Source organism: Triturus cristatus, chromosome 5_2 (genome assembly GCF_964204655.1).
Source record: "Triturus cristatus chromosome 5_2, aTriCri1.1, whole genome shotgun sequence".
NCBI classification, from domain to species: domain Eukaryota; kingdom Metazoa; phylum Chordata; class Amphibia; order Caudata; family Salamandridae; genus Triturus; species Triturus cristatus.
In genome coordinates this window covers 775,288,030-775,313,518 of record NC_140588.1, presented here as the reverse complement: position 1 = coordinate 775,313,518, position 25,489 = coordinate 775,288,030, and the positions used below count along the sequence as shown (strand labels likewise).

The 25,489-nt window shown below is 44.0% G+C and overlaps 1 protein-coding gene across 3 annotated transcripts in view; it reads right to left on the bottom strand.

The window, feature by feature from the left end:
* The window catches only part of DOCK11 (dedicator of cytokinesis 11), a 1,169,031-nt gene that overhangs the window by 741,472 nt on the left and 402,070 nt on the right, over positions 1-25,489 (bottom strand). For all 3 annotated transcript variants that reach the window (XM_085607886.1, XM_085607887.1, XM_085607888.1), the window contains 2 exons: positions 16,653-16,837; positions 16,495-16,560 (listed from right to left, as the gene is read on the bottom strand). In XM_085607886.1, coding sequence (XP_085464012.1) covers positions 16,495-16,560; positions 16,653-16,837 — 251 coding nt within the window. The remainder of the gene's footprint in view (positions 1-16,494; positions 16,561-16,652; positions 16,838-25,489) is intronic.

Sequence of the window (25,489 nt, the reverse complement as noted above, 5' to 3'; positions counted from 1 at the left end):
TGATAATACAATTCTCAGGCACTTCCTTCTTCCTAGGCCTGATCCAGGGTGTTCATCTGACCATTATTATCTCCTTAGAAAAATCAGTATGCCCCCTGAGGGGCTAAAACCGGGATGTCTCTCAGCACTAGAACATATGGCGTGCTGCCAGGTGGGAGCTGGGGGAAACTATTGGCCGACCTGTTGCCCGAAGGTTCCAAAAATCCTTTTACTTGATTCTGAGTCTTTTCCCTCCCAACTAGTCCTCCTTGAAACCTAAGGTCCTTGTCCATAAACTGATTTCTGGGCTCCCTTGCTTGGGTTTGTTTCCCCTTGGACGGAATGATAGACTCAGCTGACACTGATGTTGGGCTAGGTAATATGGGGAAAATGGAGGATGGCTCGGCCCACTACAGCAGATGACTGCGCCACAAGGGTTTTGCCAATTCTTTCTCTATGTTCTTCAAACGAGCCAAGATCGGATTCAACTGCCCATCAAAGATGCCAGGAGACAACTGCAAAAATCCTCCATGGACCCGGAGGCTCCAACCCCTTCAATCCCTATGGGGTTAGAGGCTGGGCTATGCAATACGGTTGCTTGGTCATGGCATTGCTTCTTTGATTTGGACCCACTATCCACTCTATTCCTCTTTCGAGGTTGGCCCCTTGTTTTAGCTCCATTCACATGGTCATGACATGGAGATTGAGTCCCCTCAGAGTTCCTGGCAGTACCCCAAGCTGGGGCACTAACAGCACCAAAGACCCCTCCTGAGGTGCCTGGCCTTGCCTCTAAAATGTTTGCATCAATGTCATCCTCAACCAGAGATGCATCAGGTCAAATCAGAAAGTTTGGGGACGCAGAGAGGTATAAGCGTCATTCAGCAAGTTCAATTTCCTTGCTAATCACTCCCACTGCCTGCCATGTTATCACTGCTAATTGAACAGGAAACTAGAAAAACTAGTCTGCCAATATTCAAGAAACTTTAGGCTTAAAGGAGAAAAAAGCATAAAGGAGAAAAAAGCAGTGATCTTTTCATAGTCATGTATCGCTAAAAATCACCAACAATAGGCATTCAAGAATGGTCCTTTGACATCTGCTTCAGATTTCAGAGTCACCGTGACATCTTTCACAAGATTAAAAAGTTAACTTCTACTAGATATAAAACATTGGAGAGAAATAAAGTGTTCTGATCTCTTTACTTTGTGTTTTTAAACCTTTTTTCAATTAATTTTAATACCATTTTTCCAAGGAAGGAAAATGTATGACACAGTACATCAATCCAAACACACACATAGGGCAGATAATAAAAGACAAGACACATGACTACATGACAAATTACACCGTCCCTTGCTAATAGGGGTCTTGATAAAACCTTTTCCCCTTCCCGTACATTCAGTTATAAAGATACTATCCCTGAAAAATCAGAACCTTTCTTTCCTCCTCCAAATAATAATTGTGGTACTTCAATTCAATCTCTATTTGTTTTACATCCTGAGGTACTAAACATCATAGAGAAAGTGCCCATGCCCCTTAAAGTGCAATTATTCGAAAGAGAGCAAATTCCTCTCAAAATAATTGATATATAATAACAATACTTTGTTTCAATGCCCGATTATTGCATTCAAAAGTGATATGCATCATAAAGTGCCCATGTTCTCTTAAAGTGCAATTATTCTAGGGAAAGTAAATACCTCCCAAAATACCTCTAACACAGTAACTGTAATTCATTTTAATCCCTTATTATAGTATATCCTAAAGTGATATACTATGGTCAAAATGGACCATTGCTCCATTGAAGTGCCAATGCTACAAATCGAAAAAATATTTTAACCCTAAAAATGCCAGTGCGGGGGGCGTTGCTAACTGCTGAGACGAATGGCAGCTCTCTAGCGAGGCTCCTCAGCCCTCGCTGAAGATCCGACATCTATCATGAATGAAATCGTTTGTTGACCCTGACTTACCGGGGCATAGGTGCGCCTGAGCCGAGGAGACCGGGAGAGCGGTACAGCGGTGTCCCGAGGTGCCCAAACGATGGAGAACAAGTCATGGCCGTGACGGACGGTAGCCACAAGAGGGCGGCGACGCAGTAATTGGGAAGGTGAGCCCCAGAGCCCCTCTGCTGCTCGGTGACTCCCGGAGCATCCAGCGACTGGCTCAGAAGAGCGGAACACAGATCGGACCCTGAGAGGAAGGGAGGAGGTGAGTGCGAGGCGAGTGGGCGGCGCCTAGGGGCTCGGCCCACAGGGAGGGAAATCGAGGCCCCGGCACGAGAGGCATACCAGGCCTGAGTGGCGCCCCACCCCAACCCGCTTCCTGAAGCTAAGAGGAGCCTGGCGGTAGCCCGCAACGTACATAACTACAAGTCACATCGGGGAGGTAGCTCACAGCCGGCGGTGCAGCCGGGCTGGGGAGGTGATAAGGAGTATTGCGCCCAGCAAACAGAAGCTCAAATTCACGCCAAGAGGGACACAGGACCCTCTTTGACAAAGACACCATAAGAAACCCTGCTAGCCTCCGGAGACAGTCGACGGCAGGGGGAGGCAGAGGAGTTGTGCTATCAACAACCCCGACTATTCACTGGAGGCCGATCCCTGGGAAACCCGACAGGCCGCCGGTGGGACTGTTTTTCACTTCCGGGCAGGCGGCGGAGAATACCGGGGCCGGTATCAGACAGTGATTACACCCCCAGGTGGAAAACTAAATAATGGCGAGCGGCAGAGGACCCAAAGCGTCGGCTCAAAAAAACAGGCGAAATTCGCATGGAACAGGGTAGGCGATGAACGGGGCAGTGAACAGATGGAAGCTGCAGATAAAAGTAGCGGCCCTTCCCCCCAGTCTGACCTTACGCTTCACGACATCATGGAAGCCATCTCGGGGGTACGTACCTCCCTGGAAGCCAGCATCAAATCAGTGAACGTGGAAGTATCCTTACTTCGGGCGGACTTTCGGAAGATGGACGACAAAGTCAAATACCTGGGAGACACGACGGCTGCGCTGCAGGTAGACACGTCCCAGCTTCTAAAACAAGTAAGCAAACTGCTAAATCAGCAAGCCGCAATGGCTAAACAGCTGGACGACTATGAGGGATGGGCACAAAGAAATAACATTCGTATCCTTGGGGTGCCGGAACGTGCGGAGGGGCCAGCGGCGGACCTTTATGTAGAAGATTTGATCACAAAACACCTGCAACCTAATAGACTCTCCGCCTTTTTCTCCATCGAAAGGGCCCACCGGGTCCCTGGGGGCCACCCTAAACCAGGCCCCCCCGCGTCCACTCATTGCCCAACTTCAGAGACCGCGACACAATCCTACAGACAGCTCGAGCTAATCCCACACTCAAAATTGACAACAGCATGGTTACAATCTTCCCGGATTACACAGCGAGGGTCCAGGCCCAACGGTGTAGTTTCATGGCGGTAAAAAAAGAACTCAGAGATCGTGAAGTGAAATATGCCATGCTATTTTCGGCGAAGTTATGCGTAGAATCGGAAGGGAAGACGTGGTTCTTCTCCCCACCGGAGGAAGCCTGGGAGTGGATGGACGGTTGGCGTAGAGTTGGGGGTCCACGTAGGGGTCAGAATGGAGGACCCCAGCCCACTCAGGGGACAGAGCAGGAAGGAGGAGAAATCCAGGTTGGAGGGGGAGAGACGAAGGGTAATGGAGCTGACTGATGCCAAGAATGAGACCGACCTGTACTGCTCACAGATAAGTGCCAATGAGGGTGGGAAAACTTGGAGGGATGTCTGAGCAATTAACATAGCGGAGAGACAGAGATGGGACAGTAGACCAGATCTCAGACACTAAACTGAGTAACACGAACATGCCAGCACAGGTGAGGGAGTGAGAGCTGCCAGCCAGCACCCATGAGTACTTTGGGGGGGGGGAGAAGCACTCTGCCTAGTTGGGGAGTGGGTAGTTTTAAATCCACTGGCAGGGGGGCAGGGAGGGGGGAGATAGGGAAGTGTCGGGTGAGGGGGTTGGGAAGTTCTGATTGTTTGTGTTTACAGGTCACAGTTCAATTGAGATTGAATTTCACATCTATCTCTGATAGTCACCTTAAAGGGGAGGTTGCCGTAATCGGGATTGCTATGGATATATACATCTGTCTGGGCATGCATAAATGTGAGATGACTTGCATCCAAGCCGCAGGTACCACGCCCCGGAGGGCAATGACGCACTTAGGTCCGATTGTATTGATATCTGATGGCGGGGGTTAATATGGATACGTCACTTTCAGTGATAACGTGGAATGTGAATGGAATGGGGGACAAAATTAAGATGGGGATAGTGCAGCAGTACTGAAAAAGACAAGCCCCTGATCTGGTGCTACTCCAGGAGACGCACATGGTGCAAAGCCCTTACAAGCTGGGGATACAAACTATTGGTACATGCGGAATTCACCTCTGGATCCTGTGGTACGGGTATTCTGGTCAAGGAGAATTTCGCACTCACATTGACACGCACATGGGCAGATCCACGGGGCAGGTTCACAGTGGCAGAGGCATAGTGGGAAGGTAGGATACTTAATGTGGTCTCTGTGTACTTCCCCCCGGCGATGGGTGAAGAAGCACTGGTGGACCTGGGGAAAATATTGGTCGATCTTCCTATGGGCATACTAATAATGGGAGGGGACTTCAACATGATAGATGCCCACCCCGGCCAGCGTCCTGACCACACACACATATGGCAGAGTTTGCCATGGCCCTGGGTCTTGTTGATATATGGCATACACTGCAGCCAGAAGGAGTTCAGTATACTTACTACTCCAATTCTCCTTCCGCATTGTTTATTTCCTAACGCATTCGGGGTCCAAGGGGCACTTTCGTAACCCCCGGGCACTCCCGCGGGGCATCTCGGACCACTCCCCAGTGAGAGTAGATCTTACACATTTCGAGCCCCAACCACGTACTACACTGAGTCTTAGCCCCTGGTTGTTGACGATCCCCGATATCAACAAGGAAATACTTGAACAAACCGCTAAGTACTTTAAAGACAATGTAGGATCAGTGGACTCTGTGCAAGTAGTGTGGGAGGCCTTTAAAGTGGTGGTGAAAGGCCATGCCCTGGCCCTTAAAGTAGGCAAAAAAAGACAGCAACATCTGGTCCAAATTGAGAGCGAACTCCAGCAATTAGAGGACGAAAATAACCATACCCCCTCGGAGGAAGTCAGACATCGCTTGCTGCTTAAACAGGAGGAATATAAGATCCTGGTCAGGGAACGGATGCAAGCCAAAATCCTCCAAACTACACACAGGCTGTACGAATTGGGGGACAGAGCAGGTAAACTGTTGGCATGGTTGGAGAGGAGAGAACAAGATGAGCGGAGGGTGCCCCCGCTGACTCTTGGGGATGGGCCGCGTATCCCACATCCAAAGGACATTGCAAATGCATTTGCAGACCATCTGGAACAAATTTACACCCCATCCATCCCATACACGACAGAGGACTCTTGCCAACTCCTCGCAGACAGTGACATTCCGATACTGTCTGACAGCGATAGGGAAACGCTAGAGGAAGATTTGACAGACCTCGAAATCCAACAAGCCAAGAGGACGATTCAAGCGCGAAAGGCGATGGGACCGAACAGGATGCCCATAGAATTCCTAAAATTAGCAGCCACGCAGGTGACGCTCCATTTCCGGGCCATGTTCAAAGAGAGTTATGAGAAGGGACTCTTACCAGAGGACCAACGACTAGCATCCATTGTTGTGATCCAAAAGCCGGGGAAACCCGCTGACAACTGCAGCTCCTACCGCCCAATCTCCCTGATTAATGCGGAAGCAAAGATCTTAGCAAAAGTCCTAGCCCTACGACTGGTAAAGGTTATAACATCACTAGTTCACCCAGATCAATCTGGCTTTATGCCTGGGAGGAATACGGCGCTCAACATCAGAGGTCTCCACAATGTGCTAGCGCGCCGAGAATTCATCGAAGAAGATGCTGTGGTCCTATCCCTAGACGCCTCAATGGCGTTCAATTCCATTGAATGACCATATTTATTCAAAGTTTTGAAACATATGGGCTTTGGCCCCAAATTTATGGGCTGGGTAAGACTACTGTATACAGATATTCAGGGGCAGGTTCGAGCAAATAATTATATGTCCTGGACTTTCCCATTGAAAAGGGTAACTAGACAGGGCTGCCCTCCCCCCTAATCTTCTCACTGATGCTGGAGCCGCTGGCCTCCTGGGTCAGACGAGAAGTAATGGGTAGAGGGCTGAAATGGGTGGAGAGGACATGACGATAGACTATCGCTATATGCCGATGACATCTTGCTCTATCTTGCCTTCCCCACAGATCCCTCCATGGGGTATTAGATATATTTACGAACTTTGGGCAATACTCCGGTTATGCCATAAATTGGAGTAAATCGATACTGTTTATTCTCAAGGGCCAGGTTCTCCGACTCCCAATGGGCTGTAGGGTGGAGGTCATCACGGAAGGCTTCCGCTACTTGGGGATCTTTGTAACCCCGGACCCTCAACTCTTCTATGATCGCATTCTCGCTGCCCCCTGGCTCGGCTGCGTGTCGATGTAAAACACTGGCGATCTCTGCCCTTGTCCTTGGTGGGCTGAGCGGCCCTTTTCAAGATGCTAGCCCTTCCTCGGTTCCTATATATCCTTCAAAATTGTCCACACAGGGTCCCAGATGCGTACTTCTCTGGAGTGAAGAGTGAAATCCGGATGCTGCAATGGGATGGGGGTTCCCCTCGTATAGCTAAGAACAAGCTGAAAAAAGGGTGGTACGATGGCGGCATCGCCCTCCCAGATATTCGCCTATATTATTGGACATCACAGCTAGTGGTGGTGAATCATTGGATTTACCGGTCCCCGGTGGACCCAGCTTACATGCTTGACAAGTACCAAATGGGAAGAGCGGGATACCTGGAGGCATTGTACTCTAAGGCCCAGAGGGGACAGTTTGCAGGCCCCACGGCCCACTCAGTGGCGATATGGCATCAGGCAAATTCCCGTTTAGGCTGGGCAAGGACCCTCACCAAAGCTACGCTGGATGGATAAAACAGTCAACAAACAAGAGTTGAAGAGCTATCACAAAAACTGTTGTACTTACAGAGCTTCTTTTTTTCAGATATAATCATTAAAGCTCAAAACAGCCCGAAAAGCCTTTTTCAAATGTTCAAAAACCTATCAGACTCTGTTCAAAAGCCTATCAGACTCCTTCAAGAAACCCCCTCCCCCCCCAGTTCTTCTGTTGCAACCCCAATGCGATGAATGTGCCTGCTTTTTAGGTGAAATAAGTGGCTGATTTTCAAGCCGCCTTAACGCCAACTGGCATCTCAGAGAGCTCTAGGAGGATGAAAAAGGTAGCTGAGACTCTGACTACTTTTTTCCCCCCAACCATCCGAGACAGCTCTCTGGATGGATCATGAGAAAGTACGACCCAAAACTCATCAGGACACCATCAGATGCAGAGATCCCCACTCTGCCCAGTTCGCTGAACAAATTTGCACCTCTGGACCTTGGGACATTTAGAGAGTTCCTAAATGCTATAAAATCAGGTGCCCCTCTAGATGCAGGCTCCTGGGTAAGCTGGACCCTCATTGCGAGAACATCTAGAAATAAAAATAAGCACAGCATTTGAATGCCTCTCTTAGGGAAGGGTATGTTCCCAAGGCATGAAAGCACGCCATGGTCAGACCATTGCTGGAAAAAAAAAACTATATATCTCCAACTGGGCAAACAAGAGACGTTCTCTCAATACTGACACAGATCCTGGAGAAGCATATAAATAAACAGCTCACAATGTTTATTGACTCCAATGTTCTTCTCTATCAGTCCCAATGAGGCTTTAGAGCCAGACATAGTACAGATGCAGCCTTTCTGGGAGTCACAGAAAATCTTAAAGCTCAGTTGGACAGAAGTGGCACTGCTGCTCTGATTTTATTGGACCTAAGTGCCGCCCTTGACGCAGTTAGTCATAACCTCTTGATGCAAAGACTAGAAGAAATTGGGGTGCGTGCCACTCCTTTGCAATGGTTTAAGTCCTTTCTGCAGCACTGTTCTTTTCAAGTACACACAAAACAGCACTATTCACAGATATACCCACTATCCTGTGGGATTCTGCAGGGTTCCACCCTTAGCCCAACTATATTGAATGTCTATATCCATCCTCTGGCTGATATTGTAGAAAGCTGTGGCCTATCTCGCTTCTCATACGCCGAAGACACCGAGATTGCCATCTCGCTGGCAGCCCTGGCAAACAAGAATGCAGGTGTCTTAAATACCTGCCTGTCAAAAGTGCAGGTCTGAATGAATACTAACCACCTCAAATTGAATTGTGACAAGACAGTCATCTTGGTGGTAGGCAATCAACCCCAGTTTTGAGGCCTTCATCTGTTTCCTAAGACCCTTGGGACCTGCCCCACTCCTGTGTCAGCTGTTAAGAATTTGAATCCCTGCTAAGACAGCAAGCTCTCAATTAGCACCCAGTTCACCAAGGTAACGGCTATCTGCTTTGGAATGCTTAGATGGCTGAGAAAGATTCTGGGTTGCCTTCTATCACCAGCACAAAGAACAGTGATACAGGCTTTTATCCTCTCCCAACTGGACAACAGCATCATTCTGTATCTGGGTGTTAATAAGGGTGTCCTAAAGGGACTGAAGCGAGTAGAAAAAGCTGGTGCTAGGCTGCTTCTAAAGCCACCTAAATTTACCTCCACAGCTAAGGTTTTGCATGAGCTCCACTGGCTACCTGTGGAAAAAAGAATTATTTTCAAAGGGTTATGTTATATGTACAAACTACTTTCAAACTTAGGCCCTCAGTATCTCGGACACCTGGTGTCACCATACAAACCACATCGCTCCCTACGGTCTAGCAACTCCAACCTTTCTTCAGTTCTTAGAGTAAGAAGAACACGCCCAGGAGGCCATGCATTCTTTTAGCTATGTCTCTCACCTAGGGCCCAAACTATAGAAGGCAATGCTACAGTCACTGAGATCATATCAGTCTCCTTCTATTTTTCGGAAACAAATAAAACCTGGCTAATTTGAATAAAGGATACCATCGTTCTCTGAGTAAGTCCGTGCGGAGGCATAGCACTGGGAAACACATTGCAGGTTGCTGTGTGCTTTACAAAGCACTACTACTAATACTAATTATAATAATAATAATAATAATTATAATAACAATAATAACAATAATTACCCTACCTACTATCTGGAACAAACCCCCTCCAAAACGTCTCCATATGTCCAAAGGTCCACAACTTATGCAACCAATCCCCTACCTGTTCACATTTCGAGCAATTTCTAGACGTGCCAGGAAACATCCTTTTAACTAATTGCAAGGTAAGGAACAGCATCAATCCATTTAAGAAAGTCAATCGATGGAAATCGGCCCCTGTAAGAGTCGAGATCAAAATATCTTTCCTGATGTATTTCCTTTAGTTTTATCCCTGTATGCTTTTCCCATTTTGATCTTATCTTCTGAACCATGTCATCCGGTCCCAGATACAATACCTTCTACCAGTAACTCAAAGTGACATTGACTTTATTGTCCCGGAACAGCTGTCTAACCCTATTTCCTGAAGAATCAATATTTTTCCCTGATAAATGGCTGGAAATTGCCATTATTTGAGTATACATATAATATGAGAATCCATATGAAATGTCTTTCCCAAGAATAGGGCGTGGGGAGATTTAAACCTGGTCCCTTAAACAAACAATCCCCTACCTTTATATTAGATAAATCCGCCCATTTTCTATTGTTACTTCCTTTAGAGTGGTAGAAAAGGCTTTGAAATAGTGCAATGTCAGCTAGTCCCCTACCTCCCTCCCTCTTAGGCAACTGTAACACTTTCAGCTTTGCATGTGGGGGTTTCTAGGTCCATCTTAAGGATGAGATGGCTTCTTCCAATTTTTTTTAAAAAGAAACTTCCAGCTTACAGCAATGGATAGAAATAGGAACAGGAACAGTGGTAAAATTGACATTTTGATCAGGGCCGACCGCATAATAATTGTTAAGGGCAGGCACTACCCATATTTCAAATAAATTAAAGACCCATCTCATCAAGGGGTTGAAATTATTATAAGAAACTTCCTCTGGTGCCTCAGAATAAAATATCCCCAGAGACCAATTTGGACCTACATTGTAATATTCCTTCCACATTAACAGAAGGACATCATGGGAGGTGTTAAACAGCAGACATTTTCTTTTTGCCTCATTCATTTAGTAGCCCCTTAGATTCATGAATGTCTTAAATGATTGCAATGCCTTTTGATATTAAGTGTAGGAGTCAAATAAAGGGCCATATCATTTGCATATAACTTTATTTTAGTGTCCGTGTCCAGGTAGGATACAATATTTATATCTTGACGGATAAACTGAGCTAGAGGCTCAATAAAAAGGGCAAATAACAAGGGGGAAAGCGGGCAGCCTTGATGGGTGCCCCGGTTTCAACTAATTTGACCTGCTGGAGAATTGTTAATTATTAACTGAGCTAATTTGGTATAATCATACCTGCCAACTCACATGGTACCACCGTGTGACACACAATATCAGCTTACATCACACGGTCTCCCAGAGAGGAGCCGATATCACATGGTGGAAGGGAAAACGAGCTGAAAACCACTGTAAATAGTGGTTTTCCAGCTCATTTACTGAGGCTTTGAATTGCCAACGTCCATTACTGGGTGTGAACACATTCTAGAACATTGGCACCAACCTCAGCAAGCTTTTTATTTTTTTGGGAGGAGGGTTCTTGGGGCGGGGTGTGGTTCAAAAGTGCCTCGTAGGTACTTCTCAGCACAAGGCCCCACCCCCTTCAAAGCCCCGCCCCCTCCTCACATGGTGAGATTGTTCTTCAAGCTGGCAGGTGTGTAAAATATCTGAAAAGATCTTGTAAACCCAAATGGAAGTTGAAATTTCTCCCAAAACATGGAATAAACACCTACAGTTTACAAGATAGAAGGCCGTCTCAACATCTAACTTAACATTTACCGTTGGAATTGCATTTGCCATTTTGATTCCTTTTCACAGTAAGGGTCTCTGGGAAAAAGGAAGAGGGAAAAACAGAAATTGCCCCCATAACCTTTCCCTTTCTTTGCCTGTCAACGAAGGAAAACAGAGAAGCTTGACAAGTGCTGCGAGGGGAGAGGATTCTACTTCCTTCACCTAGTGATGAAAAAATATAGTGCAAGAGAGGGAGTGAGGTTAACATTTCACAGGTATTGCCTGGTAAAGTTTTAAAAGAGTCTGTTGAAAACAACTGAGAGAAACTGCCTAAAATGCCAAAGGTTTTACATGCACTTCTGAAGAGGCATTTCTGAAATATTCTAGTATTTCATTGTCTTCAGAGAGAACTCGACCCTCTCACTGGTATTTAAGTGTTTCTCCCCCATGAAATCCTTTAAATAAATGGGGCCACGCAGTGTTTTTCCCACAATATATTTTTTAAGAAATAGACTAAAAACTATAGGTTTTACAGCCAATTCAGGCTGTGCATGCAATTTGAAAGGAATCCCATTACCTTCCCAAAACAAAGCTACTGCTTGACTTCTACATTCCATTCCTTTCCTTTTCTAATTCTCCCTCATCCAAGTAAATTATGTCATTAAATAAGGTTGAAAAATCCACTGGCCAGGGAAAGGATGAGAAAATGAGTTACACAGATGTCACCTCGTCAGTCCTTAGCAGATACGTCTGTAAGGTCGGGAAGCTCTCAACAGCACAGCTCGGTTATACTAACTTTGCAGTCTCATTTACCAAACATTGGTGCTGATTAGCAATAATAACATCATGAAAGCAAGTAAATCGTAAAGGCTTCCACTTGGCCTACCAGCCACAGCGATGAAGAAGTGCCACATGTCACAACAAAGAATTTGTAATATACACCATCAATATGTATCCCCAAATTAGCATGAGTTATCACTCAAATATCAGGTTCAGGTTTTGTGTAAATTAAATCATTTTGTTTCAAAATATCAGCTTTTCATTTTCAGTGAACAAACTCATTTTGTCCATGACCGAGCTAATACTAATGCTAATATTGTTCCATAAATGTCTACTTTCAATGCTAAATACTAACGTATTTGCCCCAAAATATCAGCTAATTACTTTGTAATTTTTTTAATGTTTGTGCCCCAAATGACCCTTTCCTTATATAGAAAACAAACATATATGTGCCAATGTTTTATCATGTATTTTTAAAAATAAAACTAACTTTATCCCCACATATTTGCTTGTCGTTATGAAAATATTTATTATTCGTTCACATTTAGTTAACAAAAATGTACCAATCATTTCCCAGCATGTTCATAGGCATCTCCATCATATGACATTCATTGCCATCTTATGCTTAGAAACCTCCAATCACTTCCTAAAATGTGCTATTAAATGGCATCCTGTGCTCAGGTATAGCACATTATACCATGAGGTCAGTGCCATGAGGTTTCTCCTGGCTCTTTCCATTTCTCAGACAACCCCATGACATACCCAGGTATTCACCTATCGGCTAGGCAGTACCATGATGTGCCTCAGACATTCCCCACTGGCCAGTCAATGGCATGTTAGGTCCTGGCTTCCTACCATATGCAAGTCAATGATGTAATGCACGTGAGCACCACTGCATGGTTCAGCCAATGCCACAAAATGCCCCAGTAGCTCTTCCATAGTCAAGTCAATCTCATGATGTGTGTCAGGTGCCAACACAGACCAATGCATTCAAACATTATGTGTACTAGTTGTTACCCTATAGTTCCTTTAATAAAACGATGAGCCTTACAAACCTATCACCCCCTCCCAACACCAGTCCATAAATGCCAAAGAAGCACCCACAAGCCCTCCAGTGCCACAATGTGCCATAGGCCAGTCAAACCCATGATGTGATTCAGGCCATCCTTGTAAAAGGCAAGTCATTGCCAAAATGTGTCCAAGGAATTCCTCATAGTGCAGTTAATGTCATGGCAATCCCCATGTATCCCAAATGGGCCGGTCAGAGCACTGATGTGCTCCAGTTATCGCCCACAGACCCTTCAATGCTGCGATGCGCCCCAGTTACTTCTCATAGACCAGCCAATGCCATTCATCCTTCCCATCGGCCCAGGGCTTTGCCATTCATCACATGCGCTGCAGGGGTTTTTCATGTATGAATGTTTGTGCAGAAAGTTTTCCTACCTAAATGCAGAGTAGAAAGCCAGAGCACATTGACATGCACATAAACATGTGTAAATGCACACAAACACACACATGCATGCACAGAGACAGAAACAAATGTGCATCTGTTCATTGGTTCTCTTACGTGTCTGCCTTTCATTCAGTAAATAAATACGTTTTTCCCTGTTCATTTTCAGTGTGCCAGGAAGTGGCAATGTTTTACATTCACCACTTAACTCTACATCAAGCTCAGAGATAAGTAGAATACACAGGTCTACGGGTTCCAAAGCACACATTAACAATCCCATGTATCACACATTCCCTCAGGTCAATGGCTCGCTTGCGTCTATTGCCAGACTAGAATTTTGAGCAGTGGCGACTCCTCGGCTATGGCAGAGGAGCGTCCCCCACTGCTTTCAAGCAGTGCTAGAAGGAGAAACATAAAATGATAATAACTTAAAGTTATTATCATTTTATGTCTCCTTGGCGAGGCTGCTCTGCTCTCGGAGTAGGGCAGGGGAGGAGTGGTTTGCCCACTTCTAGGTGCGCAATGATTGTTTGGTTGACCCTCTCGGGTCACCCAAACCAGTCATGCGCACTTGCCCACTTCTCCATGCAGGCTGCATACAGCCTGCATGGAGAACATGCCCACCTCTCCAGCCCCCTCTCAGGCCATGTCACGGCACTCAGACCAACCACAAAGCTACATTGCAGCATTGTGATTGGCTTAGGGGAGGGAGCCTGGCTGCCTTCTTCCTGTTCCTGAAATCGGAAGCAGGAGAGCAGGAGCAGAGACGCAGCACCCGGTGGCGGCAAGGTAAGTAATTTTTATTTTATTGGTATCTATTTTTTGCTCACTCCCTCCATTGCCAACCCCCGTGCAATTCTCCGCGGGCCCCCACGCCCACCCCCCGACCACGAGCCAATCCAGCCGCAACTGATTCTCAGTAATTGCAAATAATAATAAAAACCAATGAAAAACGTAATATTATATTTTAACGTTATAATACCCAATGAAATATTGATTTCTGAAAACAACATTTAAGATTTAAAAAAGCATAGCAAATAAACAGAATGTCTGTCCACATAATAATGCAGTAACATATATAATGTAAAAAACAAGAGGGGTGTCTCTACTGTCCAAGGGAACAGAGCACTCGATATCAGTAAGAAAAACCTAGTTTCCCTTGGAAATCATAACATATATAATCTCATACATACAAAACTTTCACTCCAAACTACTAACCTTGCCCTCAAAACTTTAAAGAACTCTAAGATCTTCACCAATAAACCCAAAATCGAATGTGGCTTATACAATTATTTTATTTCACATAAAACATGATAAAAACAATCTTTCTGAAACTCAAGAGAGATTGTAGAATTCCACTCGTTTAAAAGTACATTTAAAACATTCAATTGATAAACACAATGTGGCTATAGTATGTTTAAATTAATCATGCAATCTATGTAAAACATGCAGAGAAAATCTCCAAGTAGGAACCCAGAAAGCACAATGATTTGCACTGTTACTATGCTTGATCCAACACAATATTTACAAATAGAAAGACTGGTTAGATTCTTGATCTTATCCATGTGATTCCGGTATGTTGGATTCTCAACAACAAACTAGCGTCAATGCGTTTCAGTGGTATTACACATTTAATACAAAAACCACCTTCTTCAGGACTCAACATTAATATGGGATCGATTCTTGCATATTGTGGATTATTATCATGGCTAAAAATGCTTTGTCATGTGTTGTTAAAGGTACACTACTGGCCTTGTTTGTTAAAATCTGCCAGTACATAAAATCATAGGCGTATATTCATACCCAAGTGCAATTATCCAGTACTGTTTGATATACGATTGATGCCAACTGCTGTCTTATTTGTTTGGATGCTGGCACCACTCTCTATTTTTGGTGCAATCCTTCCGATCTCTAGTTTGCACGATAACTTCTTGGTTCATAGAACTAAGTTGCTTGAATGTTGCCCTATGGAGTATTTTAACACATCCACCGGCAATTGGTATCCTTAGTTGGGGGATTCACACCCCATTTAACTCTGTCCACCAACATACAATATCATTGTCCTTATTTTATGGTGTCTCAAACCGCCGCATTCAGTCGGCCGTTAGCATTTCCTTGTCTTGACCAAGAAAACTCTTCGATAACTAGTAGTGGATGTGCTAAAATACTCCATAGGGCAACATTCAAGCAACTTAGTTCTATGAACCAAGAAGTTATTGTGCAAACTAGAGATCGGAAGGATTGCACCAACTGTTTTAAAAAAGTAGAGAGTGGTGCCAGCAATCAAACGAATAAGACAGCAGTTGGCATCAATCAGTACTAGATAATTGCACTTGGGTAATAATCCACAATATGCAAGAATAAATCCCATATTAATGTTGAGTCCTGAAGAAGGTGGTTTTTGTATTGAATGTGTAATACCACCGAAATGCGTTGACGCTAGTTTGCTGTTGAGAATCCAACTTACCGGAATCACGTGGATAAGATCAAGAATCTAACCAGTCTTTCTGTTTGTAAATATTGTGTTGGATCAAGCATAGCAACAGTGCAAATGATTGTGCTTTCTGGGTTCCTACTTGGAGATTTTCTCCGCATGTTTTACATATACTGCATGATTAATTTAAACATACTATAGCCACATTGTGTTTATCAATTTAATGTTTTAAATGTATTTTTAAACGAGTGGACTTCTACAATCTCTCTTGAGTTTCAGAAAGATTGCTTTTATCATGTTTTATGTGAAATAAAATAATTGTATACGCCACATTCGATTTTCGGTTTGTTGGTGAAGACCTTAGAGTTGTTTAAAGTCTTGAGGGCAAGGTTAATAGTTTGGAGTGAAAGTTTTGTATGTATGAGATTATATATGTTATGATTTCCAAGGGAAACTAGGTTTTTCTTACTGGTAACATATATAATGCCAGGAGTAGGACCAGTGCTCTCAGGTTACCATCACCCAAGGGTGTTCAACGTAGGACTAGAAAATTTGCATCCATACCGGATGCATAGAATTCCACTTATCATGTCATTTTCTAGTCCTACGTTGAACACCCTATTTCTGACACGGATTTCCTGAAAAGCTGCCATAGATGCTCCCGTCATGGACCTTTGTGGGAGACCCATGCGACAGGGTGACACCCAGTAGTTTACATAAAAAACCCAAAATAAGTGTATTAAAAAGTTGATAGAATAAGCTTTCCAGATTGCAGCAGAACCACAAAGGAGAGTTCCAGTTGCCTCTGAGAAATACTTGAAAATTCAGATTATAGCCACTGGGTAGTAAATGCCCCAATGGCATGGATACATGGTGGCTTTGCTCATTCCCCCTCAGTGGAATATATAAGAATAACATCACATAAGCAATGCACGAACCTTTAAAGAGCGAGCCTCGTTCTCATCGGAGTCCCTGAACTCTACACAGACAGCAATGTTTCTTGCCTGAAGAGAAACAACAGAACTTCACGTTACGTGGCAGGTAACTCCCGTTACAGTTCATATATTAGATCGCTCCTATTTCCTGGTATCCTTACCTTGGCAAATGTTTTTTGGTTGTCGTATTTTAAATGCATGGGATAGACGTACAGGTGGTTCTTGTAAACAGTAAATGGGTAGCAATATTTTGTTGCTTCGGGTACAAACTCTTCGACTTCAACTGCAACTGTTTCTGCATTATTTTCAAAGGGCTTTATTGGCACGTACGAGGAAGTTAAAGAATCTGGATATTAAAAAAAATACATTCATTAATAGTTACTTTGATATGCCATGTTAATACACCATAATCAAGGCAACTATAATCAATATGACTATTGATTTTAAAACTTTGGGTCTGAACACTGATTTTGCGCATTTTGTGCCTTGCGAAACATCAACTATTATTCGTATATTTCAACTTCAAAAATCATCCAACACAATTTCCCCTGCTGATTGCGGACTTCAAAGACTAAAGAGATCACAATTTTATTTCAATATAGTTAACGTCATCAATCAATGGAGAAACGATACTTAAATATCTTTTAAACAGGGTAAACATGCTGATTTCTTTTTGTCATTTAAATTGCTTTGTTCCAATATTCATGCCAATTCCTGTTAGCCTTACTTTGTTCTCACAGGAGCAGTTACTTCAAGAAGGCACTGATAATTCAAAAGACTACCTAACTTTTGACCTCTTCATTTAAGGCATGATGTTTTGAACCTTACAATCCTTCCTAGTAAGATACCTAATGACCTTGAGCTTGGGCTCATTGTTATGAAAAATAGCAACAATGCCAAAAACAACAAAGACACTGCTTTAATTGCAGTTTTGCATTCTCTTGAGAGTGTTGTCCTGATATAGCATAGGAACCCTCAACTGGTTTGTCTTAGCGTGTCCTGGGTATGGACCAGCACCCAATGGTTCTTGGGGTCCTCAACAACCTTACACCAGCTATATAAAAGGACTTCCAAGATGACTGGGCCCAGCGTAAAGAGGGCACCCTGGTTGGTGCTTGAAGCACAGCCCTGCCACCATGGCCAGACATCTATCTGGGATAGTCAAAGTCCTAACTGGGGTCTTGACTAAGCATGGTTGCTCAAAGGAGCACAAGACACCATCCATGGGCTTTTCGAATGCTGCCTTGAGCACAGAGGAACACTCTTAGCTGATGGCTTAAGGTCTGCTCAGCTGTCATTACCGAGCCACCCACTCTGATTTTCTTGAGGTCAAGCTAGGGTCTGCTATTGCTGAAGGAGATGGTACTTTGCTCAGACGTCATGGTCCAGCCTCCCAGGTGGAATTCTTAGTGGTCTAACTGAGGTTTTGCCGGAACATCACACACCAGATAATGGTAGTACTCCTTATTGCCTAGCGTATAGAGGGACACTCCCCAGGTTGTTCCTATAGCCATAACAAGCTGCCATGCTCTTGCCATCTATGCAGGCTTCTTGGAGGTCTAAATGGGGTTTCTTAAAAGCATGACATGTCAGAAGAACATAGACTCTTTCACAAGCTTTTGAACCTTATCACTGAGTAACAAAGGACCGTTCCAGCAAGAACCAGGAGCCCTCTCTAGCAGCCAAGCACAAGCCATGCATGTGGGCTTAAACTTTTCTTTATTCTCCTGGTCACCTGCTATCATAGCACCAATTATCTGGGCATTATTCCTTAGCTTTACGATAGAGTGGACAAACAAGAAAATGTCCAACAGCAGCCTCATTATCTTGCAACTTTGCTGAGTTGAAATTGGCAAACCACTCAGATGTAGGGACCATACTGCAGAACAGTGGGTTCTGTTAGACCCAACAATCATATGAAGTCTCAAAGGACTTACAGACCTTAACAGCCTGCATGTCATTTTGGCCCAAATTGAGCAATCTGTCTGATGTCTAGACCAACAGAAGAACGCAAAACCTGTACAGGACATGCCAAATAAAAGGCAAAGTGGAGGATTAGAGAAGGTCTGCTGGGGCAGTGTAAGAAGATGGATATTAACTGGGGAGAAGGTGACTCCTTCCCCAGTTATACACTCAAAATCCTGTTAGGTCCAATACACAAGTTGAGTAAACAAAGCTGGGCGCAACACTTGATAGCTATTGCACAGAGCAGACAGGTGTATAAAGAATTTAGTGGTACCAAAACAATTAAAAAGTCAAAACACAATAAGAATCCCTCAACCAATTTCTAAAAAATAGAGAAACATTTAAGAAAAAAGGTTCCAGAATGACTAAAATCCAATAAGGGAAGCCAAAGTACTTAAAGTTTAAACGTTTAGGGAAAAAAGCACCAAAAAAAAGTTAAGTGCCAAGCAGAAGTCACTGTTCCTGGTTGACTGGAACCTATAGGTAATTTCTGTCTGGCTGTAAAGGAGCGGAGGTCGGATACCCCAAGCAGTTATTCCCTGCCAAAGACTTTAACTTCTGATTTAGTCCCACACAAGATCGCTCACACAATCAAGTGCAGCATTATACCAAGGCACAACGCCTTGTGCAACAAATCATTGCCGAACACCAACTAGTTGATGCATGACACTTTGGTCACCCAGATAAAGCAGAAGGGACATTCCACTCAGCGGTACACTACAATTGTTCCAGATTAGATTATTGGATAATCTCCAAAGGCATTGCGTCATGGATCACGCATACCCAACATTTAGCAAAAACATGTTCGACCATTAACCTGTATATATGCACATACTACCGCCAGTGAAACAAAACCTGCTAGGAACATGGCATGTGCCGAGAAATGCGCTACTTGACCCCGTTTTCAAAACAGAGATGGGACAGGAAATAGAAGAGTTTCTGAGGAACAATATCGATTCTGTTCCCTCGTTAGCTATGGTTTGGGAGGCTTTAATAGTCACCATTAGAGGCGTTTGTTTGGCATGGGCAGGGGGTATATCAAAAGACATTAGGAACATGCTATCCCAACTGGAAAGGAAATTAAAAGATTTGAAACAGCAGGTACAGGCTTCCAGACCGAGCTCAGTGTTAGGTAGCATCAGAGAAACAATTACTGAATACCAAGAAACAGCGGAGCGAGAATGCTTGTTCCATGGGAAATACTTCAAAGCCAGGAAGTATGGGGAAGGGGAACAGCCAGTAAAAGCACTTGCTGAATTGATGTGCCCTCCCAAAAATGCTAACTATATACTAGAAAAAGTAGATGATAATGGCACAACACACAGAGACACAGAAGGAATTATGCACTCATTTAGTGAACACTACTCAACATTATATACCTTGCGCAAGTCTAAGCAATCTGAAACGGGCTCATACCGTGAACAGATAGAACTGGCCTGGTTAAGCAATGCACACCTTGAGTTTTTAGCAGCGGATTTGGAGGAAGAGGAACTCAGAGTAGTCATAATGTAACTGGGCTATGGCAAAGCCCCCGGCCCTGATGTCTTACCGGCCGAGTTTTACAAGGCGTACATAGATATCTTAGTCCCTTTCCCAAAGCGTATGTTCGACGAGGCGTCACAGGTCGGGATATTGCCGCAATTGATCCAGGAGGCCCTTATAGTCTCTCTGTTGAAGCCGGGTAAAGCACCCAACTGCGTAGACTCCTATAGGCCCCTGTCGTTTATAAATTGCGATGCTACGATATTAGCTAAAGTTTTGGCCAATCGCCTAAGTCTGTTAATGGTTAAACTAATATGCCCAGACCAAGCAGGGTTTGTGCCAGGTAGAGCCACATCACACAACCTGCGCACATTATTCTCCATTATGCAAGAATTAGATCCGGAGGACAAAGCAGTGGCAGTCTTCCTAGACACCACGCAGGCTTTTTATTCCCTCAAATGGGAATACTTGGCGGCAGTGCTGAAACATATGAGATTCCCACCAGGCTATATGGCTTGGATAAGATTGTTATACCATAAGCCTAAGGCCAAACTGATGATAAATAGGGTTCATACCGCAGCATTTGAGATAACGAGAGGCACAAGGCAGGGGTGCCCACTCTCGCCCTTATTATTTGCGTTAGCAATAGAACCTTTAGCAGCTACTCTCCGGCAACATCATAAACTGCATACATTGGACTACCCAACACGACCGGTACTAGTATCACTGTATGCGGGCGACATAACACTATATGTGAGAGACCCAGAAGTAGGCCTTAATGGCATTATACGCTAAATTATCAAATTTAGGGCATACTCAGGGATAACTATCAACTGGGGTAAATCCCAGATTTTCCCTCTCACTAACAGCATGCTGGAAAGTCAAGCGGAGTACCCACTCAAATGGTGTGACTCGGAACTTAGATACTTGGGCATAGTCATTACAAAAGAGAGGGAATAACTGCTTAGGGCTAATTATGGCAGAGTCCTAAATACAGTGGAAGAGACTACAACACGATGGATTATAATGCCACTATCAATGGCTGGATGCATAGCGTTAATAAAGATAGTAATTCTGCCCAAATTTCTGTATCAATTTATAAATATTCCATATCCGCCTGAACGGCCCTTCTTCTTAAGGCTAAAAAGCCAATTAATCAGATTAGCATGGGGTGGGGGGGGGGGGGTGGGGGGGAACAGGCCAGAATAAAATGGAACACGCTCATATTGCCTGACCCTGAACTATATTATCGAAGCGTGAAAAGGCCATTATGCTATATATTGGTTTAAATCCCCTCCATTCATGTCGCACCTAGCAGTCGAACAAGGTTACATGTTGCCCATTCCATTAGCTGGGTTCATGGGAACAAGTAACCAGGACACGGGTGATAAATACTCCACCGTAGCATGCACTAATCTCACTTGGAAAATAATTGCCAAAAAACACACACCCCCATGATATACTTGCTGTTACTCCCGTTGACATATGAACCATCAATTCCAGTCACGCATGAGGGAATATGCAGACGAATGCTATTCAAGTATGGAATACATATGTGGGGAACACTGTATGCAGATGGAAAATTCAAGTAAGAAAAGGCCCTTTTCGGGGGGAAGACTCCTACCATTATGGATCGATTTCTATACATGCGACTTAGAAAAGATGTTAAAACAGCCACGCCACAATTCCCTGAAGAGCCCCCCATGCCGCTCCCATTACACATAATGCTCCAAGCAGAGGGACCGTCCCACACAGTGTCACATATATATAAAATTGCAGTTGGCTTGCAGAATGGGGATGATACTAGAGCCAAAACTGGCTAGGAGCTAGAATTAGGTGTCTCACTTGAGGACAAAATGTGGTCCTACTGTTGTCAACAAATGGAAAAGATTACAGCAAGCAGCAGACTCAGGATCGTACATTTTAAATTTCTGCATAAAATGTACTATACCCCAGACCAGATGTATATATTTGGATTGAAAGATAATGATAGATGTGACAGATGCTGTAGGAAGGGGGCAAACTGTCTGCATCTGGCCTGGGATTGTTCCGCTGTAGCTAAATACTGGGAGGAAGTGAGCAAAGCCTTAAGTGAAATGGCAGAGATACAAATAATTCTGACTCCAATGATGGGACTACTGGGCTACACTCAGAAAATTGAGACACCGGCGAAAAGATTGATATCGTTGGGACTACTTATGGCGAAGAGCAGGGTTGTGTGCAGCTGGGGCAGAGTGAGGGCCCCAAAATTCAAGGAATGGCTTAAAGATATGGTATATTGTCATGAACAAAACTGTATTTATGTCAAACTGCTCCAGCCAAGCTCCAGGCCCAGAGACATATTGGAACCCCTAAAGGAGTATTTACAAAGAGCTGTACAGGAGGGGGAACAAGGTTCAATGAATAATGTGAACTGATGCTTTGGGAACACTGATAAAAACCCATTTGGGTAAGGAGTGTGGGCTGAAATGTTGGCCTGACCGGACCAAATAGTATGCTATTTAGATAATACAATATGGAATGTGTAGCAGTAACACTCTAAGAAAGCTGTGAGAAGCTCACAGGGTTGGACCACAGTCGCGAACGTAAATGTTAACTTAAAAAAACATGTAAGAGCTGTATTGTACTACGCACTAAAACACTGTACATGTGATTTGTCATTTGTTGTATAACCTTGAAAATGCAAATAAACAAAGTTGAGAAAAAACAAAAAACTTCTGATTTAGTCTCTGAAATGGAAGTTGAACTTGGTCAATGAGGACAGGCTGACAGCTGTATGTGGCAAAGTCCTCTCAAAGTTGAATTGTCATTGGATGTTGTCTGGCTGAAGCAGTTGGTTTTTGTGGGAAAAGTTCCAAGTGTCAAAATTCAAATTTTGCAGGCGCTAATCTCCTCTTGTCTGCCACACACATGTTGTGCCTTTGCCTGATCAAGATTTGTACTCTTTAACCTAGAGGCTGATTTAGAGTTTGATGGATGGGTTACTCAATCACATATGCCTTAATACAAGAGCCATAGGATATAACACAGTTGTAATAAGATTGACAGGATGTCTGTTATGTTTGTGACGGTGTCATCCGTCCACCATACTTTGAATCAGGCCCTTTGTCTTTTCCTATGGCGCTCAAAATCCTCCAGCAGGGCAATGCTGAAGATGTATCTGACAAAGTCTTTTTAAAATAGGATACATTGATGCTCCAGAGATCTTGAAAGTCCACATGTTTTTCAACCTTCAGACTTTCTGGACCAGTTCCTCTTGGACTCTTCTAAGGCTCCCAGGACCTCAGATACAGCACGTAGGGGCCAGGACTCACTCTAGCACAGGCCACGAGCACGGTAAGTCTAAGTCCAATTTCTATTGGTCATGTGGGAACTCCAAGAAAAATTTATCTTCCAGCGTCTTGTGTCCCTGTAGCCACACAGGAAGTCAGCCAACTGACCCTTGAAATCCACTTCCTGGTCTTGGGTACAAGTGGAAGAAAGTCCAGCCACTCAAGCCTCCACACTGTCAACACACTGCAAGTCCAGTCCTCTTCTGTCCTTTCACAGGTCCAGATGTGATCTGAAGAGCTGCGGGTGAGGTGACACTTTTGTAAGATGCACTAGCTAGTGGATATTCCCTAAACAATGAGAAAACAAGTTTCTAAGGTGCAACCATTGCTACTTTTGCAGTACATCATGTTGCTTCATTGCAAACTGTCGAACAGTGCACTAATCTCAGGCAAATCCAGTATGGCAACCCAATTCTACCCTTGGAGTCTGCTGGTGTGCCAGCGAGGGGTTTGTGTAGGGAAATGAGCAGTTCCTTCCTCTTCAACAACTACACAATGGTTCTGGGACAAGCTAATCCTCCCACTGCTCTGGTGCCAAGCTGGGTATATGTGGTCCAGGAAACAAAAGTGTCCCTTCCCTATGTCTCCCATTATACTATAAATGGCAGGCCTCTGCTTGGTCCCTCTCAAGTAATAAAGTTCCACAACCCCCTAAGGTACCCTTCCTGACATACTTCAGTCCTAGGCCTTTCCGATAAAAGGCCTAACCCATTGTTTCTGCTCAAGGAATAGCTTTCCCACCTCATTAAGGGGGAACACTGGAAGGGCCCATCTGCTTGCAGGTTAATGCTAATTAGCCAATTGGAGGTTAAGGCGGACAAAGTCTAATTGAATAAAAGTTACTTTCCCTAAGTATTATTAACAATCCGATTGAACCAGTAAATTGTAGTTTTTAATAAATATAAACAATTGTGCTTGAACCATTCTGGTAGCTTGTTCCAGACCAAAGATAGCAGAGTTATTTGTTTATCTGAACTTTAGTTTTCCTTGTAGAAGCAGTTCAAACCTTGTACAGTGAAAATAGCTTTTGGGGGCTAGTCACTGTAGGTACATGGCAACACTAACTTTTTGCAGGTACCACTTTTAAATACTATGCACCCTAGCTTGTGGGCTTAGGTGTGACTTCTGTCATATTTAAAAATAAGGTTATTTCCCTTCAAAATGAGCTATTTTGACAGGTTCGTCTGAGGTCTAAAACCTACAGCAGTCAGGCTCCAGGTAGGCCTGGAGCCATGTTTTGTTTGCCAGCCTAGTGCATGGCACAAAGTCATGCAATCCACATGTGATTTTTCATTTTTACATGCCACTGATGTAATTTCCTACACCATATACTATGGTGTTACTAGGAAGGTAAATATAACAATTATGAGTTAGCCAATTCTGTCATGCTTTGAGGGTCAGAGTAGATATATTGGTGCCAGGACAACTGTCTCCCAGTATGCAGAGTTCAAACACCAACAGCATCTGTCCACAAAAATGGAAATGACCCCCAAAGAGTCAAAGAGATACTTTCTCACAGATTGGATTAAGGCCTTGGAGGAAAGAGTGTAAACAGGTTGTAAGGTGACCCCTGTGCTGACTGCGCCTTGCCAATTTATAGTGGCACACAGAAATAAACAAGGATTGGCATAGCCAATAGGTCTCGCCTTTGGGACCTTCTAAGTGTTTAGCCATGCAGCACATTATCCTGGGTGCTGTGCCGCCAGAGATTGAAGAGCTATACAATTACTATACAATGGGTCATGCAGTCTGATTCAGGAATACATGCTTGCCTCAGGAAACATGTATAGACACATTCCAAGGCTTTTTAATGCATAGACAGAAAGACAAGTGTGTTGATGCAAGTCAACAGCACTATAACATTCTGTGTGCGACTGCGACATTACAGTATTGAACAGCCTATGAAAAAAAGCAGTGAAGTACTTTCTGATGGTCAATGGTGTCATATCCTCCTCCCCCAGGCCTCTATTCACCAGGCACCCTTCTCCAGAGCTTTCCATTCAAAACACTGCTTGCACCATTCATTTACTAGCAAGCCCCCGGCAATGCCCTCTGTCCCAGCTCCGTGGGTATAGGAGCACTGGACATAGCAACAACAACAAAATGCCCCCATGTGTCAGGTAGAGGGGAAATAATGAATAAACAGGGACGGCGTCTGTATCGCTTAATGACCTACCACATACAAAAAAAAAAATTAACCTGACCTTGTATAATATAAC